Source organism: Bombina bombina, chromosome 8 (assembly GCF_027579735.1).
Source record: "Bombina bombina isolate aBomBom1 chromosome 8, aBomBom1.pri, whole genome shotgun sequence".
Classification (NCBI taxonomy): Eukaryota; Metazoa; Chordata; class Amphibia; order Anura; family Bombinatoridae; genus Bombina; species Bombina bombina.
This window is the reverse complement of record NC_069506.1, coordinates 81,367,733-81,388,985: the sequence shown is the minus strand read 5'-3', so window position 1 is coordinate 81,388,985 and position 21,253 is coordinate 81,367,733. Positions and strand designations below refer to the sequence as shown.

The 21,253-nt window shown below is 40.5% G+C and overlaps 1 protein-coding gene across 1 annotated transcript in view; it reads right to left on the bottom strand.

Annotated features, from left to right (window-relative positions):
- LOC128638464 (uncharacterized) overlaps positions 1-21,253 on the bottom strand; it is a 665,546-nt gene that overhangs the window by 498,533 nt on the left and 145,760 nt on the right. The window contains exon 3 of the mRNA XM_053690421.1: positions 823-933. Coding sequence (XP_053546396.1) covers positions 823-933 — 111 coding nt within the window. The remainder of the gene's footprint in view (positions 1-822; positions 934-21,253) is intronic.

The following is a 21,253-nucleotide window of genomic DNA, read 5'->3' as shown; positions in this document are numbered from 1 at the left end:
CCGGTCAAATTGAAATGCACATATGATGAATTACATTGTTGAATAGAAACATATTTACCATATACATATATTAGCAAAATAGCTTCTATTAAAAGTTATCACTGTTTTAGTATAAAAATTCTCGTGCATGTGAAGCATAGCTAGATATTGTGCACCAGCATTTTAAATATGGCAGCTGCTCAGAGATCCAGTGTATTATATCAGTAATTCACAAAATGAGTCATTACCAGATGGTACAACCATCTTAGGCACTCTGAGCAAATGCTGTGTTTAAAATACTGGTGCAAAGCACATAATAAAATACTCTATTGAAACAGCTATAGCTTTTACTAGAAGCATTTTTGCCTATACATATATATATAAAAAATGTTTCTATTCAAAAGTGAAATGCACCCAAGTCCATTCCATTTTTGTCTGGGATGTCTTTTTAACACTGTGTATGTGTGAATCCTAAAGGTTTCCACTAGGTGGCGCTAACAGGACACACAAACAATAAACGAATCAAACCATCTACATTATTCGTACTCCTTAAAGAAAATGTCCTCTAGGTAATTCAGACTGTCCACTAAGCTTGTCTGTTTCACCTGATTTTCTTAAGCTATATTTAGCTACATCATAATTGTCTTAACTAACTTATCTTCAGTTAGTGAAATACATTTTTATGAGGTCTGTTAGCAAGAAAAACATCCTTGAGCTGAACAAATACATTTAAGATGGTTACAGGTTTGTGTATTTTTTCATAAAGAATAAAAAAAAAACATTTGAAAACTGAAATATAAAGCCAAATGTTGCCAATAAGAATTTATTTTTTTAATTTTTTACCTTCATTCTTTTGGGAAATTCAACAGCAAAATTGGAGTAACATCTCCCTCGACTTCCAGCACCCACTATCAGAGCCTCCACACATTTCAGATTATTCTCTTCTGGTTCAGGCTGTTGTAAGAAAAATATTGATATTAAGTTATAATTTATAAGAATGCATAGTGCATTTTATAACCATTTACATATTTTTTTGTATAATTGGAAACGTGTTGTTAGAACTCTGGACTGTCTAATACCACTATGAGATATTGTAATACATGGCTTGAGAAATACAGGGAGACATATCTTTTAGCATTTTACCCCAGGCTGTGAGTTGTTTGGGCAATTTACTACAATATATATATATATATATATATATATATATATATATATATATATATATATATATATATATATATATATATACACACATACACACACACAGAAAGAGAAAATGTGCGAAAGGCGCTGAATATATCAATACCAGACCCCCAAGAAATGCTGCCTTACAACCTTACTGTGATAAACGATACTCCCCAACGTATCGTATCACTGTAGAGATAAGAAATGGAAAGAGAAGAATGGTGTATGGGTGCAAAAAAGGAGGATACTTCATCAATATTAGACATATAATAAGAACAGGTAATTAGCCCAATATGCTATATGATTGTATTACTATGTTTTCTATCAATTCTGCATATTTGACTGATGAGAATATATATGTATATATATACTTTTCTTAACGTCTATCCAGAGATGTATACTGGATTGAGAGTGGCTAATAACCTGTTCTTATTATATGTCTAATATTGATTAAGTATCCTCCTGTTTTGTGCCCATACACCATTCTTCCCTTTATATATATATATATATATATATATATATATATATATATATATATATATATACATATATATATATATATATATATATATATATATATATATAAAAATAACAAGAGTATTGCATTGAGCAATGATACTTTTTTATTGGACTAACTATACATTTATAAGTTGACAAGCTTTCAGAAGAGTTCCTTCCTTTATCAAGTCTAAACACACACACACACATACATACATACACACACACACACATATAGTGTGTGCAAAGCTGGATTGGACTACCAGGACACCAGGAGGTTTACCGATGTGCTGCACCAGCTGGGGCCTGTCAGCTACAACTTCAGAGGGTACTGCTGCTGGTGAAGTGAAGCAGAAATATCACCTCTCATTTTCCTCTGAGCTATTAAGATCATAAAATATTTCCGTGTCATATTTATTTCCTAGACCATGTAGTTTGAATGGTTTGTTTTGTCTAGTCAAGTCACACTGTCAGACAGGGCGACCCATCATTTTTAGGGTCTTCTCCAGAGCACACTATGGGTAATCGTTTTCACACTGAAGGAGTCATGGATGAAACAGAGCTACAGAATTTTGTGGTGCTATACAAATAAATGATAGTTATAATAATAACTGGCTTTAAGGTGCCTATATAACAACAATCTGGCTTTTCTTTTATTACAAACTAATATAATTTAATTCTGAAAAAAGTATTGGGGGAAGGAGTATCCTAGTAATGCCCTTGAAAGAATGGGGCTGCTTCTTTTCAACTGAAAATAGGGATGTTTCTTTTCAAGTCCAGCCCGAGAGTGTGTGTGTGTGTGTATATAGATGATAGATAGATAGATAGAATTATATATGTGGTGACATCATGAAATATGCAAATAAATGCACATTAATAAGTATGTTCTGATCTGCAGTTTCAACCTTGCTAGACTAAACAATTTTATACAAAGCAGCTGAAAACTGGTGTTTTATTCTTATATTACAGCTAATTGTATTGATCAAATTCAGCAGTGGGCACATGGCAACCATTTTATCTGAGAGCATTTGCACCAAACTTTAAATCTGTTAGAAACATAAAATCCATGAGTTTATTCAAATGTAATAGTTCTTGCCTTTAAGAATACAGTATTTGATATGATTAGTATTATGATTATATTATAAAACAAAAGAGTAAAGTGCACAAGCAGGGAATGGGCAAAATCATAATAGCTTAGAATGTGATTTGTTACTGCCTTATAAACAAGTAGGTATGAGTATGTGTATGTATGAGTGTGTGTATGTATGTATGTATGTATGTATGTATGTATGTGTTGTGTGTATGCATGTATGAGTATGTATGAGTGTGTGTGTATTTATGTGTTGTGTGTATGCATGAGTGAGTGTGTGTATGTATGAGTATGTGCATGCATGAGTGTGTGTGTATGTATGTATGAGTGTGTGTGTGTGTGTGTGTATTTATGTGTATGCATGAGTGAGTGTGTGTATGTATGAGTATGTGTATGCAGGAGTGAGTGTGTGTATGTATGAGTATGTGTATGCATGAGTGAGTGTGTGTATGTATGAGTATGTGTATGTATTCGTGTATGCATGAGTGAGTGTGTATATGTGTGTGTTGTGTGTATACATGAGTGAGTGTATGTGTAAGTACAGTGGATATAAAAAGTCTACACACCCCTGTTAAAATGTCAGGTTTCTGTGATGTAAAAAAATGAGACAAAGATAAATCATTTCAGAACTTTTTCCACCTTTAATGTGACCTATACAACTCAATTATTATTATCGGTAATTTGTAGAGCGCCAACAGATTCCGCAAATCAATTGAAAAACAAACTGAAATCTTTAAGGTGGAAGGAAGAAAACAAATAAAATTAAAATAATGTGGTTGCATAAGTGTGCACACCCTCTTATAACTGGGGATGTAGCTATGTTCAGAATTAAGCAATCACTTTCAAAATCATGTTAAATAGGAGTCAGCATACACCTGCCATCATTTAAAGTGCCTCTGATTAACCCCAAATAAAGTTCAGCTGCTCTAGTTGGTCTTTCCTGAATTTAGTTGCATCCCACAGCAAAAGCCATGGTCCACAGAGAGCTTCCAAAGCATCAGAGGGATCTCATTGTTAAAAGGTATCAGTCAGGAGAAGGGTACAAAAGAATTTCCAAGGCATTAGATATACCATGGAACACAGTGAAGACAGTCATCATCAAGTGGAGAAAATATGGCACAACAGTAACGTTACCAAGAACTGGACATCCCTCCAAAATTGATGAAAAGACGAGAAGAAAACTGGACAGGGAGGCTACCAAGAGGCATACAGCAACATTAAAGGAGCTGCAGGAATGTCTGGCAAGTACTGGCTGTGTGGTACATGTGACAACAATCTCACATATTCTTCATATGTCTGGGCTATGGGGTAGAGTGGCAAGACGAAAGCCTTTGCTTACAAAGAAAAACATCCAAGCCAGGCTACATTTTGCAAAATCACATCTGAAGTCTCCCAAAAGCATGTGGGAAAATGTGTTATGGTCTGATGAAACCAAGGTTGAACTTTTTGGCCATAATTCCAAAAGATATGTTTGGCGCAAAAACAATACTGTACATCACCAAAAGAACACCATACCCACAGTGAAGCATGGTGGTGGTGGCAGCATCATGCTTTGGGGCTGTTTTTCTTCATCTGGAACTGGGGCCTTAGTTAACCTAGAGGGAATTATGAACAGTTCTAAATACCAGTCAATATTGGCACAAAACCTTCAGGCTTCTGCTAGAAAGCTGAACATGAAGAGGAACTTCATCTTTCAGCATGACAACGACCCAAAGCATACATCCAAATCAACAAAGGAATGGCTTCACCAGAAGAAGATTAAAGTTTTGGAATGGCCCAGCCAGAGCCCAGACCTGAATCCGATTGAAAATCTGTGGGGGGATCTGAAGAGGGCTGTGCACAAGAGATGCCCTCGCAATCTCACAGATTTGGAGTGTTTTTGCAAAGAAGAGTGGGCAAATCTTGCCAAGTCAAGATGTGCCATGCTGATAGACTCATACCCAAAAAGACTGAGTGCTGTAGTAAAATAAAAAGGTGCTTCAACAAAGTATTAGTTTAAGGGTGTGCACACTTATGCAATCATATTATTTTATTTTTATATTTTTTCTTCCCTATACTTAAAACATTTCAGTTTGTTTCTCAATTGAGTTGTACAGTTTATAGGTCACATTAAAGGTGGAAAAAACAGAATTTATGTTTACCTGATAAATTACTTTCTCCAACGGTGTGTCCGGTCCACGGCGTCATCCTTACTTGTGGGATATTCTCTTCCCCAACAGGAAATGGCAAAGAGCCCAGCAAAGCTGGTCACATGATCCCTCCTAGGCTCCGCCTTCCCCAGTCATTCGACCGACGTAAAGGAGGAATATTTGCATAGGAGAAATCATATGATACCGTGGTGACTGTAGTTAAAGAAAATAAATCATCAGACCTGATTAAAAAACCAGGGCGGGCCGTGGACCGGACACACCGTTGGAGAAAGTAATTTATCAGGTAAACATAAATTCTGTTTTCTCCAACATAGGTGTGTCCGGTCCACGGCGTCATCCTTACTTGTGGGAACCAATACCAAAGCTTTAGGACACGGATGATGGGAGGGAGCAAATCAGGTCACCTAGATGGAAGGCACCACGGTTTGCAAAACCTTTCTCCCAAAAATAGCCTCAGAAGAAGCAAAAGTATCAAATTTGTAAAATTTGGTAAAAGTGTGCAGTGAAGACTAAGTCGCTGCCTTACATATCTGATCAACAGAAGCCTCGTTCTTAAAGGCCCATGTGGAAGCCACGGCCCTAGTGGAATGAGCTGTGATTCTTTCAGGAGGCTGCCGTCCGGCAGTCTCATAAGCCAATCTGATGATGCTTTTAAGCCAAAAAGATAGAGAGGTAGAAGTTGCTTTTTGACCTCTCCTTTTACCAGAATAAACAACAAACAAGGAAGATGTTTGTCTGAAATCCTTTGTAGCATCTAAATAGAATTTTAGAGCACGGACAACGTCCAAATTGTGTAACAAACGTTCCTTCTATGAAACTGGATTCGGACACAAAGAAGGTACAACTATCTCCTGGTTAATATTTTTGTTGGAAACAACCTTCGGAAGAAAACCAGGCTCAGTACGTAAAACCACCTTATCTGCATGGACCAGATAGGGCGGAGAACACTGCAGAGCAGATAACTCAGAAACTCTTCTAGCGGAAGAAATTGCAACCTAAAACAAAATTTTCCAAGATAATAACTTAATATCTACGGAATGTAAGGGTTCAAACGGAACCCCTTGAAGAACTGAAAGAACTAGATTAAGACTCCAGGGAAGAGTCAAAGGTCTGTAAACAGGCTTGATTCTAACCAGAGCCTGAACAAACGCTTAAACGTCTGGCACAGCTGCCAGCCTTTTGTGAAGTAAAACAGATAAAGCAGAGATCTGTCCCTTCAGAGAACTCGCAGAAAATCCTTTCTCCAAACCTTCTTGTAGAAAGGAAAGAATCTTAGGAATTTTTTATCTTGTTCCATGGGAATCCTTTAGATTCACACCAACAGATATATTTTTTCCATATATTATGGTAAATTATTCTAGTTACAGGCTTTCTAGCCTGAATAAGAGTATCTATTACAGAATCTGAAAACCCACGCTTTGATAAAATCAAGCGTTCAAACTCCAAGCAGTCAGTTGGAGGAAAACCAAATTCGGATGTTCGAATGGACCCTGAATAAGAAGGTCCTGTCTCAAAGGTAGCTTCCATGGTGGAGACGATGACACATTCACCAGGTCTGCATACCAAGTCCTGCGTGGCCACACAGGAACTATCAAGGTCACCGAAGCCCTCTCCAGATTGATCCTGGCTACCAGCCTGGGAATGAGAGGAAACGGTGGGAATACATAAGCTAGGTTGAAGATCCAAGGTGCTACTATTGTATCCAATAGAGTCGCCTTGGGATCCCTGGATTTGGACCCGTAACAAGGGACCATGAAGTTCTGACGAGAGGCCATCAGAACCATGTCTGGAATGCCCCATAATTGAGTTATTTGGGCAAAGATTTCCAGATGGAGTTCCCACTCCCCCGGATGCTCCTCCATCGCCAGGGAACTCCTTGTTACCCCCTGATGGTTGATATATGTAACAGTCGTCATGATGTCTGATTGAAACCTTATGAATTTGGCCTTTGCTAGTCGAGGCCAAGCCTTGAGAGCATTGAATATCGCTCTCAGTTCCATTATGTTTATCGGGAGAAGAGAGTCTTCCCGAAACCATAGACCCTGAGTTTTCAGGGGTTCCCAGACCGCGCCCCAGCCCACCAGACTGGCGTCGGTCGTGACAATGACCTATTCTGGTCTGCGGAAGCTCATTCCCTGTGACAGGTTGTCCAGGGTCAGCCACCAACGGAGTGAATCTCTGGTTATTTGATCTACTTGTATCGTCGGAGACAAGTCTGTATAATCCCCATTCCACTGTCTGAGCATGCACAGGTGCAATGGTCTTAGATGAATTCGTGCAAAAGGAACTATGTCCATTGCCGCAACCATCAAACCTATTACTTCCATGGACTGCGCTATGGAAGGAAGAAGAACAGAATGAAGTACCTGACAAGAGCTTAGAAGTTTTGATTTTCTGGCCTCTGTCAGAAAAACCTTCATTTCTAAGGAAACTATTATTGTTCCCAAGAAGGGAACTCTTGTTGACGGGGACAGAGAACTTTTTTCTATGTTCACTTTCCACCTGTGAGATCTGAGAAAGGCTAGGACAATGTCCGTATGAGCCCTTGCTTTTGACAGAGACGACACTTGAATCAGGATGTCGTCCAAGTAAGGTACTACTGCAATGCCCCTTGGTCTTAGCACCGCTAGAAGGGACCCTAGTACCCTTGTGAAAATCCTTGGAGCAGTGGCTAATCCGAATGGAAGTGCCACAGGTAATGCTTGTCCAGAAAGGCGAACCTTAGGAACCGAAAATGTTCCTTGTGGATAGGAATACGTAGGTACGCATCCTTTAAGTCCACCGTGGTCATGAATTGACCTTCCTGGATGGTAGGAAGGATCGTTCGAATGGTTTCCATTTTGAATGATGAAACCCTTAGAAACTTGTTTAGAATCTTGAGATCTAAAATAGGTCTGAATGTTCCCTCTTTTTTGGGAATTATGAACAGGTTGGAGTAAAAACCCATCCCTTGTTCTCCTAATGGAACAGGATGAATCACTCCCATGCTTAACAGGTCTTCTACACAGTGTAAGAATGCCTGTTCGAAGATAATTGAGACCCGTGGAACCTTCCCCTTGGGGGTAGTTCCCTGAATTCCAGGAGATAACCTTGAGAAACTATTTCTAGCGCCCAAGGATCCTGAACATCTCTTGCCCCAGCCTGAGCAAAGAGAGAAAGTCTGCCCCCCACCAGATCCTTCCCAGATCGGGGGCCAACACTTCATGCTGTTTTGGTAGCAGTGGCAGGTGACTTGGCCTGCTTACCCTTGTTCCAGCCTTGCATCAGCCTCCAGGCTGGCTTGGTTTGAGAAGTATTACCCTCTTGCTTAGAGGGTGTAGAATTTGAGGCTGGTCCGTTTCTGCGAAAGGGACGAAAATTTGGCTTCTTTTTAGCCTTAAAAGACCTATCCAGAGGAAGGGCGTGGCCCTTTCCCCCAGTGATGTCTGAAATAATCTCTTTCAAGTCAGGGCCAAACAGTGTTTTACCCTTGAAAGGGATGTTAAGCAAAAGCGCTCTGCGCGCCACGATAGCAAACCCTGAATTATTCGCCGCTAATCTAGCTAATTGCAAAGCGGCATCTAAAATAAAAAAGAGTTAGCCAATTTAAGAGCTTGAACTCTGTCCAAAACCTCCTCGTACGAAGATTCTTTATTGAGCGACTTTTCTAGTTCTTCGAACCAGAAACACGCAGCTGTAATGACAGGAACAATGCATGAAATTGGTTGTAGAAGGTAACCTTGCTGAACAAACATCTTTTTAAGCAAACCCTCTAACCTTTAATCCATAGGATCTTGAAAGCACAACTATCTTCTATAGGAATAGAAGTGCGTTTGTTTAGAGTAGAAACCGCCCCCTCGACCTTGGGGACTGTATGCTATAAGTCCTTTCTGGGGTCGACTATAGGAACTAATTTCTTAAATATAGGGGGAGGACAAAAGGTATGCCGGGCCTTTCCCACTCCTTATTTACTATGTCCGCCACCCGCTTGGGTATAGGAAAAACATCGGGGGGCACCGGAACCTCTAGGAACTTGTCCATCTTACCTAATTTCTCTGGAATGACCAAATTGTCACAATCATCCAGAGTAGATAATACCTCCTTAAGTAGTGCGTGGAGATGTTGAAATTTAAATTTAAAAGTTACAATATCAGGTTCTGCTTGTTGAGAAATTTTCCCTGAATCTGAAATTTCTCCCTCAGACAAAACCTCCCTCCTGGCCCCTTCAGATAGGTGTGAGGGTATGTCAGAACAGATATCATCAGCGTCCTCTTGCTCTTCAGTGTTTAAAACAGAGCAATCACGCTTTCTCTGATAAGTAGGCATTTTGGAAAAAATGCATGCAATAGAATTATCCATTACAGCCATTAATTGTTGTATGGTAATAAGTAATGGCGCACTAGATGTACTAGGGGCCTCTTGTGTGGGCAAAACTGGTGTAGACACAGAAGGGGATGATGCAGTACCATGCTTACTCCCCTCATTAGAGGAATCATCTTGGGCAATATCATATCTATGGCATTATTATCCCTACTTTGTTTGGACATTATGACACAAATATATCACATATATTTAAATGGGGAGACACATTGGCTTTCATACATATAGAACATCGTTATCTGATGGTTCAGACATGTTAAACAGGCTTAAACTTGTCAACAAAGCACAAAAAACGTTTTACAATAAAACCGTTACTGTCCCTTTAAATTTCAAACTGAACACACTTTATTACTGAATATGTGAAAAAGTATGAAGGAATGGTTCAAATTTCACCAAAATTTCACCACAGTAACTTAAAGCCTTAAAAGTATTGCACACCAAATTTGAAAGCTTTAACCCTTAAAATAACGGAACCGGAGCTGTTTTTACATTTAACCCCTATACAGTCCCAGGTATCTGCTTTGCTGAGACCCAACCAAGCCCAGAGGGGAATACGATACCAAATGATGCCTTCTATAAGCTTTTTCAGTGGTTCTTAGCTCCTCACACATGCATCTGCATGCCATGCTTTCCAAAAACAACTGCGCATTAGAGGCGCGAAAATGAGGCTCTGTCTATGACTAGAAAAGGCCCCCAGTGAAAAAGGTGTCCAATACAGTGCCTGCCGTTTTTATTAAAACAATCCCCAAGATTTAACAACTATTAAAATTAATAATCTGCCAAATATACTTAGTAAAGTAATCGTTTTAGCCCAGAAAAATGTCTACCAGTTTTTTAAGCCCTAATGAAGCCCTTTATTCTTTTACTTAAACTAAGAAAATGGCTTACCGGTTCCCATAGGGAAAAACATAATTTATGCTTACCTGATAAATTCCTTTCTTCTGTTGTGCGATCAGTCCACGGGTCATCATTACTTCTGGGATATAACTCCTCCCCAACAGGAAATGCAAGAGGATTCACCCAGCAGAGCTGATATAGCTCCTCCCCTCTACGTCAGTCCCAGTCATTCGACCAAGAATCAACGAGAAAGGAGTAACCAAGGGTGAAGTGGTGACTGGAGTATAATTTAAAAGATATTTACCTGCCTTAAAAAACAGGGCGGGCCGTGGACTGATCGCACAACAGAAGAAAGGAATTTATCAGGTAAGCATAAATTATGTTTTCTTCTGTTATGTGCGATCAGTCCACGGGTCATCATTACTTCTGGGATACCAATACCAAAGCAAAAGTACACGGATGACGGGAGGGATAGGCAGGCTCATTATACAGAAGGAACCACTGCCTGAAGAACCTTTCTCCCAAAAATAGCCTCCGAAGAAGCAAAAGTGTCAAATTTGTAAAATTTGGAAAAAGTATGAAGAGAAGACCAAGTTGCAGCCTTGCAAATCTGTTCAACAGAGGCCTCATTCTTAAAGGCCCAAGTGGAAGCCACAGCTCTAGTGGAGTGAGCTGTAATTCTTTCAGGAGGCTGCTGTCCAGCAGTCTCATAGGCTAAACGTATTATGCTACGAAGCCAGAAAGAGAGAGAGGTAGCAGAAGCTTTTTGACCTCTCCTCTGTCCAGAATAAACGACAAACAGGGAAGAAGTTTGGCGAAAATTTTTAGTTGCCTGCAAGTAGAACTTGAGGGCACGAACTACATCCAGATTGTGTAGAAGACGTTCCTTCTTTGAAGAAGGATTTGGACACAAGGATGGAACAACAATCTCTTGATTGATATTCCTGTTAGTAACTACCTTAGGTAAGAACCCAGGTTTAGTACGCAGAACTACCTTATCTGAGTGAAAAATCAGATAAGGAGAATCACAATGTAATGCTGATAACTCAGAGACTCTTCGAGCCGAGGAAATAGCCATTAAAAACAGAACTTTCCAAGATAACAATTTTATATCAATGGAATGAAGGGGTTCAAATGGAACCCCTTGTAAAACGTTAAGAACTAAGTTTAAACTCCATGGCGGAGCAACGGCTTTAAACACAGGCTTGATCCTAGCTAAAGCTTGACAAAAAGCCTGGACGTCTGGATTTTCTGACAGACGCCTGTGTAACAAGATGGACAGAGCTGAAATCTGTCCCTTTAATGAACTAGCCGATAAACCCTTTTCTAAACCTTCTTGTAGAAAAGACAATATCCTAGGGATCCTAACCTTACTCCAGGAGTAACGTTTGGATTCGCACCAGTATAGGTATTTGCGCCATATTTTATGGTAAATCTTTCTGGTAACAGGCTTCCTAGCCTGGATCAGGGTATCAATAACCGACTCAGAAAAACCACGCTTTGATAAAATCAAGCGTTCAATTTCCAAGCAGTCAGTTTCAGAGAAGTTAGATTTTGATGTTTGAATGGACCCTGTATCAGAAGGTCCTGTCTCAGAGGTAGAGACCAAGGTGGACAGGATGACATGTCCACTAGATCTGCATACCAAGTCCTGCGTGGCCATGCAGGCGCTATTAGAATCACAGATGCTCTCTCTTGTTTGATTTTCGCAATCAATCGAGGAAGCAGCGGGAAGGGTGGAAACACATAAGCCATCCCGAAGTTCCAAGGTGCTGTCAAAGCATCTATCAGAACCGCTCCCGGATCCCTGGATCTGGACCCGTAGTGAGGAAGTTTGGCGTTCTGGCGAGACGCCATGAGATCTATCTCTGGTTTGCCCCAACGTCGAAGTATTTGGGCAAAAATCTCCGGATGAAGTTCCCACTCTCCCGGATGAAAAGTCTGGCGACTCAAGAAATCCGCCTCCCAGTTCTCCACTCCCGGGATGTGGATTGCAGACAGGTGGCAAGAGTGAGACTCTGCCCAGCGAATTATCTTTGATACTTCCATCATTGCTAGGGAGCTTCTTGTCCCTCCCTGATGGTTGATGTAAGCTACAGTCGTGATATTGTCCGACTGAAACCTGATGAACCCCTGAGTTGTTAATTGGGGCCAAGCTAGAAGGGCATTGAGGACTGCCCTCAATTCCAGAATGTTTATTGGAAGGAGACTCTCCTCCTGATTCCATAATCCCTGAGTCTTCAGAGAATTCCAGACAGCGCCCCAACCTAGCAGGCTGGCGTCTGTTGTTACGATTGTCCAGTCTGGCCTGCTGAATGGCATCCCCCTGGACAGGTGTGGCCGATAAAGCCACCATAGAAGAGAATTTCTGGTCTCTTGATTCAGATTCAGGGTAGGGGACAAATCTGAGTAATCCCCATTCCACTGACTTAGCATGCACAATTGCAGCGGTCTGAGGTGTAGGCGTGCAAAAGGTACTATGTCCATTGCCGCTACCATTAAGCCAATCACCTCCATGCATTGAGCTACTGACGGGTGTTGAATGGAATGAAGGACACGGCATGCATCCTGAAGCCTTGTTAACCTGTCTTCTGTCAGGTAAATCTTCATTTCTACAGAATCTATAAGAGTCCCCAAGAATGGAACTCTTGTGAGAGGAAAAAGAGAACTTTTCTTTTCGTTCACTTTCCATCCATGCGAGCTTAGAAATGCCAGAACTAACTCTGTATGAGACTTGGCAGTTTGAAAGCTTGAAGCTTGTATTAGAATGTCGTCTAGGTACGGAGCTACCGAAATCCCTCGCGGTCTTAGTACCGCCAGAAGGGCACCCAGAACCTTTGTGAAGATTCTTGGGGCCGTAGCCAATCCGAATGGAAGAGCTACAAACTGGTAGTGCCTGTCTAGGAAGGCAAACCGTAGATACCGTTGATGATCTTTGTGAATCGGTATGTGAAGGTAAGCATCTTTTAAATCCACTGTGGTCATGTACTGACCTTTTTGGATCATAGGTAAGATTGTCCGAATAGTTTCCATTTTGAACGATGGAACTCTTAGGAATTTGTTTAGAATCTTTAAATCTAAGATTGGCCTGAAAGTTCCCTCTTTTTTGGGAACCACAAACAGGTTTGAGTAGAACCCTTGTCCTTGTTCCGACCGCGGAACTGGATGGATCACTCCCATTAATAACAGATCTTGTACACAGCGTAGAAACGCTTCTTTCTTTATCTGGTTTGTTGACAACCTTGACAGATGAAATCTCCCTTTTGGGGGAGATAATTTGAAGTCTAGAAGGTATCCCTGAGATATGATCTCCAGCGCCCAGGGATCCTGAACATCTCTTGCCCAGGCCTGAGCGAAGAGAGAAAGTCTGCCCCCCACTAGATCCGGTCCCGGATCGGGGGCTCTCGGTTCATGCTGTCTTTGGGGCAGCAGCAGGTTTCCTGGCCTGTTTGCCCTTATTCCAGGACTGGTTAGGTTTCCAGCCTTGCCTGTAACGAGCAACAGCTCCTTCCTGTTTTGGTGCAGTGGAGGTTGACGCTGCTCCAGGTTTGAAATTCCGAAAGGGACGAAAATTAGACTGTCTAGCCTTAGCTTTGGCTTTGTCTTGAGGTAGGGCGTGGCCCTTACCTCCTGTAATGTCAGCGATAATTTCTTTCAACCCGGGCCCAAATAAAGACTGCCCCTTGAAAGGTATATTAAGTAATTTAGACTTAGAAGTAACATCAGCTGACCAGGATTTTAGCCACAGTGCTCTACGTGCCTGTATGGCGAATCCAGAGTTCTTAGCCGTAAGTTTGGTTAAATGTACTACGGCCTCCGAAATGAATGAATTGGCTAGTTTAAGGACTCTAAGCCTGTCCATAATGTCGTCTAGCGTAGATGAACTAAGGTTCTCTTCCAGAGACTCAATCCAAAATGCTGCCGCAGCCGTAATCGGCGCGATACATGCAAGGGGTTGCAATATAAAACCTTGTTGAACAAACATTTTCTTAAGGTAACCCTCTAATTTTTTATCCATTGGATCTGAAAAAGCACAGCTATCCTCCACCGGGATAGTGGTACGCTTAGCTAAAGTAGAAACTGCTCCCTCCACCTTAGGGACCGTTTGCCATAAGTCCCGAGTAGTGGCGTCTATTGGAAACATCTTTCTAAATATTGGAGGGGGTGAGAACGGCACACCGGGTCTATCCCACTCCTTAGTAACAATTTCAGTTAATCTCTTAGGTATAGGAAAAACGTCAGTACTCGCCGGTACCGCAAAGTATTTATCCAACCTACACATTTTCTCTGGTATTGCAATGGTGTTACAATCATTGAGAGCTGCTAAGACCTCCCCTAGTAATGCACGGAGGTTCTCCAATTTAAATTTAAAATTTGAAATATCTGAATCCAATCTGTTTGGATCAGAACCGTCACCCACAGAATGAAGCTCTCCGTCCTCATGCTCTGCAAGCTGTGACGCAGTATCAGACATGGCCCTAGTATTGTCAGCGCACTCTGTTCTCACCCCAGAGTGATCACGCTTGCCTCTTAGTTCTGGTAATTTAGACAAAACTTCAGTCATAACAGTAGCCATATCATGTAATGTTATCTGTAATGGCCGCCCAGATGTATTAGGCGCCATAATATCACGCACCTCCCGGGCGGGAGATGCAGGTACTGCCGCGTGAGGCGAGTTAGTCGGCATAACTCTCCCCTCGCAGTTTGGTGAAATTTGTTCACATTGTACAGATTGACTTTTATTTAAAGTAGCATCAATACAGTTAGTACATAAATTTCTATTGGGCTCCACCTTGGCATTGGAACAAATGACACAGATATCATTCTCTGAGTCAGACATGTTTAACACACTAGCAATAACTTGCAACCTGGTTATAATCTTTTTTAACAAAAACGTACTGTGCCTCAAAGAGGTACTTAAACGATTAAATGACAGTTGAGATAATGAACTGAAACAGTTATAGCATCAAGTTTAAAATAACACAACTTTTAGCAAAGGTTTGTTCCCATTAGTAAATAACTAAATTTGACATAAAAAGAGTAACGTTTTTATTCACAGTCAATAAAAATTCTCACAGCTCTGCTGAGAGAATGTACCTCCCTTCAAAGAAGTTTGAAGACCCCTGAGATCTGTCAGTGAACCGGATCATGCAGGAAATATAATAGTAGCTGACTGGAATTTTTTGATGCGTAGCAAAAGAGCGCCAAAAACGGCCCCTCCCTCTCACACACAGCAGTGAGGAGAAACGAAACTGTCACAATTTAAAGCATACAACTGCCAAGTGGAAAATAATGCCCAAACATTTATTTACTCAGTACCTCAGCAATGTAAACGATTCTACATTCCAGCAAAAACGTTTAACATGACAATATTTATTAAAAGGATTAGTGACCTTTAACAGAGTAGTTCCGGTGAAAAACCATTCCCAGAATACTGAAGTGTATACATACATGTCATTATAACGGTATAGCAGGATTTTTTCATCAATTCCATTCAGAAAATAAAAACTGCTACATACCTCAATGCAGATTCATCTGCCCGCTGTCCCCTGATCTGAAGCCTTTACCTCCCTCAGATGGCCGAGAAACAGCTATATGATCTTAACTACTCCGGTTAAAATCATAGTAAAAAAAACTCTGGTAGATTCTTCTTCAAACTCTGCCAGAGAAGTAATAACACGCTCCGGTGCTATTGTAAAATAACAAACTTTTGATTGAAGTCATAAAAACTAAGTATAATCACCATAGTCCTCTCACACATCCTATCTAGTCGTTGGGTGCAAGAGAATGACTGGGACTGACGTAGAGGGGAGGAGCTATATCAGCTCTGCTGGGTGAATCCTCTTGCATTTCCTGTTGGGGAGGAGTTATATCCCAGAAGTAATGATGACCCGTGGACTGATCGCACATAACAGAAGAAATGACAGCTTCCAGCATTACCGAGTCTTGTTAGAAATGTGTCATACCTCAAGCAGCAAAAGTCTGCTCACTGTTTCCCCCAACTGAAGTTAATTCCTCTCAACAGTCCTGTGTGGAAACAGCCATCGATTTTAGTAACGGTTGCTAAAATCATTTTCCTCTTACAAACAGAAATCTTCATCTCTTTCCTGTTTCAGAGTAAATAGTACATACCAGCACTATTTTAAAATAACAAACTCTTGATTGAAGAATAAAAACTACATTTAAACACCAAAAAACTCTAAGCCATCTCCGTGGAGATGTTGCCTGTACAACGGCAAAGAGAATGACTGGGGAAGGCGGAGCCTAGGAGGGATCATGTGACCAGCTTTGCTGGGCTCTTTGCCATTTCCTGTTGGGGAAGAGAATATCCTACAAGTAAGGATGACGCCGTGGACCGGACACACCTATGTTGGAGAAAAATGATTTATTTTTGTCTCATTTTTTTACATCACAGAAACCTGACATTTTAACAGGGGTGTGTAGGCTTTTTATATCCACTGTATGTGTATGTATGAGAATGAGTATGCATGCTTGCATGTATGTATGTGTTGTGTGTATGCATGAGTGAGTGTGTGTATGTATGTATGTATGTGTTGTGTGTATACATGAGTAAATGTGTGTATGTGTGAGTATGTGTATGTATGAGTGAGTGTGTGTATGTATGTGTTGTGTGTATAAATGAGTGAGAGTGTGTATGTATATGTATGTATGAGTGAGTGTGTGTGCTTGTGCATGAGTATCTTGTTTCCGTATTTTGCTTAATGTGAAGTAGGCACATAGCTAATTTTTTTTTTTTTTTTTTTGAAAAGTGTTTTTATTGAGGCAATAAAATACATCAAAGTACAAACATAGTAGATAGGGCAATATCTCAAACAAAATTGCATGACATCAGTTCCATCATTCAAGCATAAATACAGTAGACAATAGTAGGAGTACGGTACTGACCCTAATGTAGCCTCATTTTATAACTTAATATTAGGACAAACATGTGTCAACAAAGAAAAATAGACCCACTTATGGGACCTGGAAATTAGTACTTGTCTGAAGACAGATCTTACAGGGGTAAAGATTCTCAATATTTAAACACTCTAGCGTCTTCAATATATTAAAGATCCGCTCATGGGATCTGGCGTCAAGGATCAATCTGAAGACATCTATAGCAGTTCAAAGAGTCCTCGTCATATGTTCGCTTGTTATTGCATATAGGTTATAGGCAAACTTAAGTGAAACAGATAAACATACTAATAAGGTACAAAACAACGTTATCTAAATTACTCTGCTAAATGATATCAGTGATGTACCAGGACTGATCACAGTTGTCACAATAAGGATATAGTGACACTCTTACTGAGCCTTAATAGAAACTTGAACGGTGATAAAACTGTAGTTCCAAAACTCTCTGATTAACCAACATACAATAAACAAAGGAGAATTTCTTATATTAGGGCCTGAAGATCCTTTTTACATGTATGCAGGGGAAAACATAGACTTAGGTCTTCGGACTGGGTAGAGACTACTTCACTCTACCAAAAGAGAGTGCGGAGGAGAAAGTATTCGTCCCTACCGCACAAAAATGGTGGGGGGGGGGGGCGGGAGATAGTCCAGCAACAGGTTACTCTAACTTTGCTGGATAGGATAGATAACTAGGTAATAACATCTTGCAAAGTAATATATACTGGAGTAAACTTAGCGCATATATTACTCAAATCATCAACCCAGTTGGTACACTGATAATGTAAAACTTTCTTACACAAGATAGATAGGTTAGACATAAAATGCAGCCACGTCCCATAATAATAAATATGCTGTGCGAGGGTTGTGAGGGGATAAAAGTGTAATAGTATCTAGGATGAGACACACAAATGATCCAAGCAAGGTTACATGCAACTACTTTGAAGGTGTAGTACAACAGTCAATCTAACATGCCTCTTCAACCCTTTAGTAGATATGTGATATTGTCTGCCTAAGCTTAGTGCATGCAGCTAACTAGGATACTATGCAAATATATACCTCTGGTGTCGTTAATCTCACTAGCAAGGTGTATAAACAGTGAAGAGTGTTAGCATACAATTATGAGAAATACCCCAATGTGGAGTACAAGAATTCAGCAGGGTAACTTATGTGTTTTCAGTCTGCAATGGAATTGACGTAGAGAAAAAGGAAGCATCATTATAGTGTGCAGGTCTAGACCCTATTAACCAGAGGTCAATAATTATAGACCCAGGGAGAATTCCCTTGGTTGTATAGGGGTTAATATTTTATTAAAACTAAGGATTGGTACTGAACCAGCTATATTACAGCAATCTACCAACACAGCCAATATTCTCAGAACAGCAGGTTCTAGTTGTTAAGGTATAGGCATGCAAACAGACCAGCAATAATATGTAAAACAGAACAGTATTAGTCACAGCAATGCATAGCACATTAATAAATATCTGAAATTTACAGCATTAAACCGCTCTGAATATATAATTCCCAAGATAGACAACCTGGAATATGATTGATGAACCAAACACTTAGTTTAGGGATTAAGAGGTTAACTGCAAGGAAAACAGAAACAGAGGCGCCACATGTGTAGATCAATCAAAACAGACCAAATCCAAGCAAGATGAGATACAGGATACTCACAAACGTGAAGGCACTCTCTTGTGCCTGTAGGGGCAGGCTGGTATTTAAACAGCAAACCAGCTGGCTGTACCAAGGGATCCCCGTCAAGATATCCTACAGTTATGGTTGATCTCGCAACAGCAACCCTTCACTAGATTACTTCCAGCAAAAAGGAAAAAATGTCCAGAGGGGAGGAAGGCTAAGCAGCCTTATGGTTACTGGCAAGGGAAATGCCACACGAACACCAGATTTGTTAAAAAAGTTTCATGTATTTTATTTTTCAAAAGATAAAAAAATAATAAAAAATACCATCAGTAACAAATTACAGCTTGGTGTATTTAATGGCAAATCTCCTTGTATATACAGAGATAATAGCGACGCGTTTCTCAGGGAAGACCCTGTTTCATCAGGCTTGTATACTCTAGAACCATTTAAATCCCCTTTATATAGGGATCAGTAACCATATGTTTGCAATAAACCCTCCCTTTCCTTAGCATCAACCAATAAAACCTTTTCTTTCCGAGAACTCCCACTTGTTGCCTTAATTAGAAGTTTATAATAGTTTTTTCTTATGTATTATGTCCACTTGATAAGTAATCTATGAGCCATAACCCTAATGTGGTTGTATGTGTAAATAGATCTAAATCATGATGTGTCGATTGTGAGATAATTATAAGTGTATGAATGTAAACAAACTCCATAGGTAATCGTTCCTTGACCGCTATTATCTCTGTATATACAAGGAGATTTGCCATTAAATACACCAAGCTGTAATTTGTTACTGATGTTATTTTTTATTATTTTTTTATCTTTTGAAAAATAAAATACATGAAACTTTTTTAACAAATCTGGTGTTCGTGTGGCATTTCCCTTGCCAGTAACCATAAGGCTGCTTAGCCTTCCTCCCCTCTGGACATTTTTTCCTTTTTGCTGGAAGTAATCTAGTGAAGGGTTGCTGTTGCGAGATCAACCATAACTGTAGGATATCTTGACGGGGATCCCTTGGTACAGCCAGCTGGTTTGCTGTTTAAATACCAGCCTGCCCCTACAGGCACAAGAGAGTGCCTTCACGTTTGTGAGTATCCTGTATCTCATCTTGCTTGGATTTGGTCTGTTTTGATTGATCTACACATGTGGCGCCTCTGTTTCTGTTTTCCTTGCAGTTAACCTCTTTTTGAAGATACACCATCGTTTGGGTGAAGACCGAGAGCTGCCTTTTATTTCTTTCTTTGGACTCATTTGGACTTCAGTTTGGATTTTTTCCATTTGACCATTTGATACGTCTGTATTCATACATTTTAACCTTTTTTTATATTTCATATTTTATATATATTTTATATTCTTTTATTATTATTATTATTATTTATTTTTAATTTTTTGGCTTATAATTCTATCCATATATATGGTATCACCAGGGGCATATTGATTGTATTTTTATTCCAGTACTATACTCTGCCCTTAGTCTTTAGCGCCTCCTATAGGGGATTTGTGGTATTACTTTAGTATCACAATATCCCTCACAATACATTTTGTAGTTTAGGGATTAGTATTGGCAAGTTCTCATTTATACTGTTTATAGGAAAAACATCAAGGAAGTTTAGTCTCGAAATCCACATGGTCTCAGACAATGATCTTCATAAATGTGGATTCTTCGGCTACAGCTAAAATAAAATTATTCAGTAAGTCCAAAAGCTGGGCTTTAAGTGGTAGCACATTTAAAAGTCAAGGTGGTATTGTGAGTACTTAGTAACCTCTGCAGCAGTAAGAATGTCTCAGGCATTATTGCCGTCATGAAGTAGGAGAAATGGTCAGTCTGCATACGAGGATTACAGCCTATCAAGATGGCGGAATGCAGCCATGAACACCCAGCAGCACAGCAGGAAGGTGCAAGTCCCCACATTTTTAGGCGTTAGTCTGCATGAATGCCGGTTCCTCGGTTCTATCCGTAATAAAGTCACTTGAGGGTCCTGCAATTTACCTTAGCCATGTGGCCTTCTGCTGATGCAGGTCCGTCACTGTGAATAGGTCACCTCTTTCACCCAATGCTGGCCCGGGGGCCACGAGAGGAGTGACAGCATACTTCTGCAGCTTGATTTATAAGCAGAGTACGCCAGCTTTCTTCCCAATCCTGTCGAGACAAGTGCACAGTACCCCACCCTAGTGCTGAGCTCCGCTGTGTACTCACATGAGCCCACTGTAATGGAGCGGTAGATTGCTGCAACATGGGTTCCTGAGAGTGTGCTGGCATCAGGTCACAGTGCGGTGCTTGCCTCTTCATAGGAGCTGCCCAGTGATTCTCAGTTGCACCTATATACTCAGTTGACGAGGGCAAATATGTCTCACACAACAGATTCTCTGCCCTGGGGCTTGTGACCAATGGTGGCAATAGAGAAGGGTTCTCATGGAGGGCTGGGGATGCCTCAGTGTTCCGTGAGATCTGTACTCTCTGATGGTCCCCCTCAAACTCATTGCCACGCATATGTGCCGATCGGATCGTGTATAGCAAAGTGTCTAGTCTCTCACATAGCCCCCGTGCATGAGCCTCCAGCAGATCTCTTACCGCAGCAAAGGTTATTTGTGCATTCAT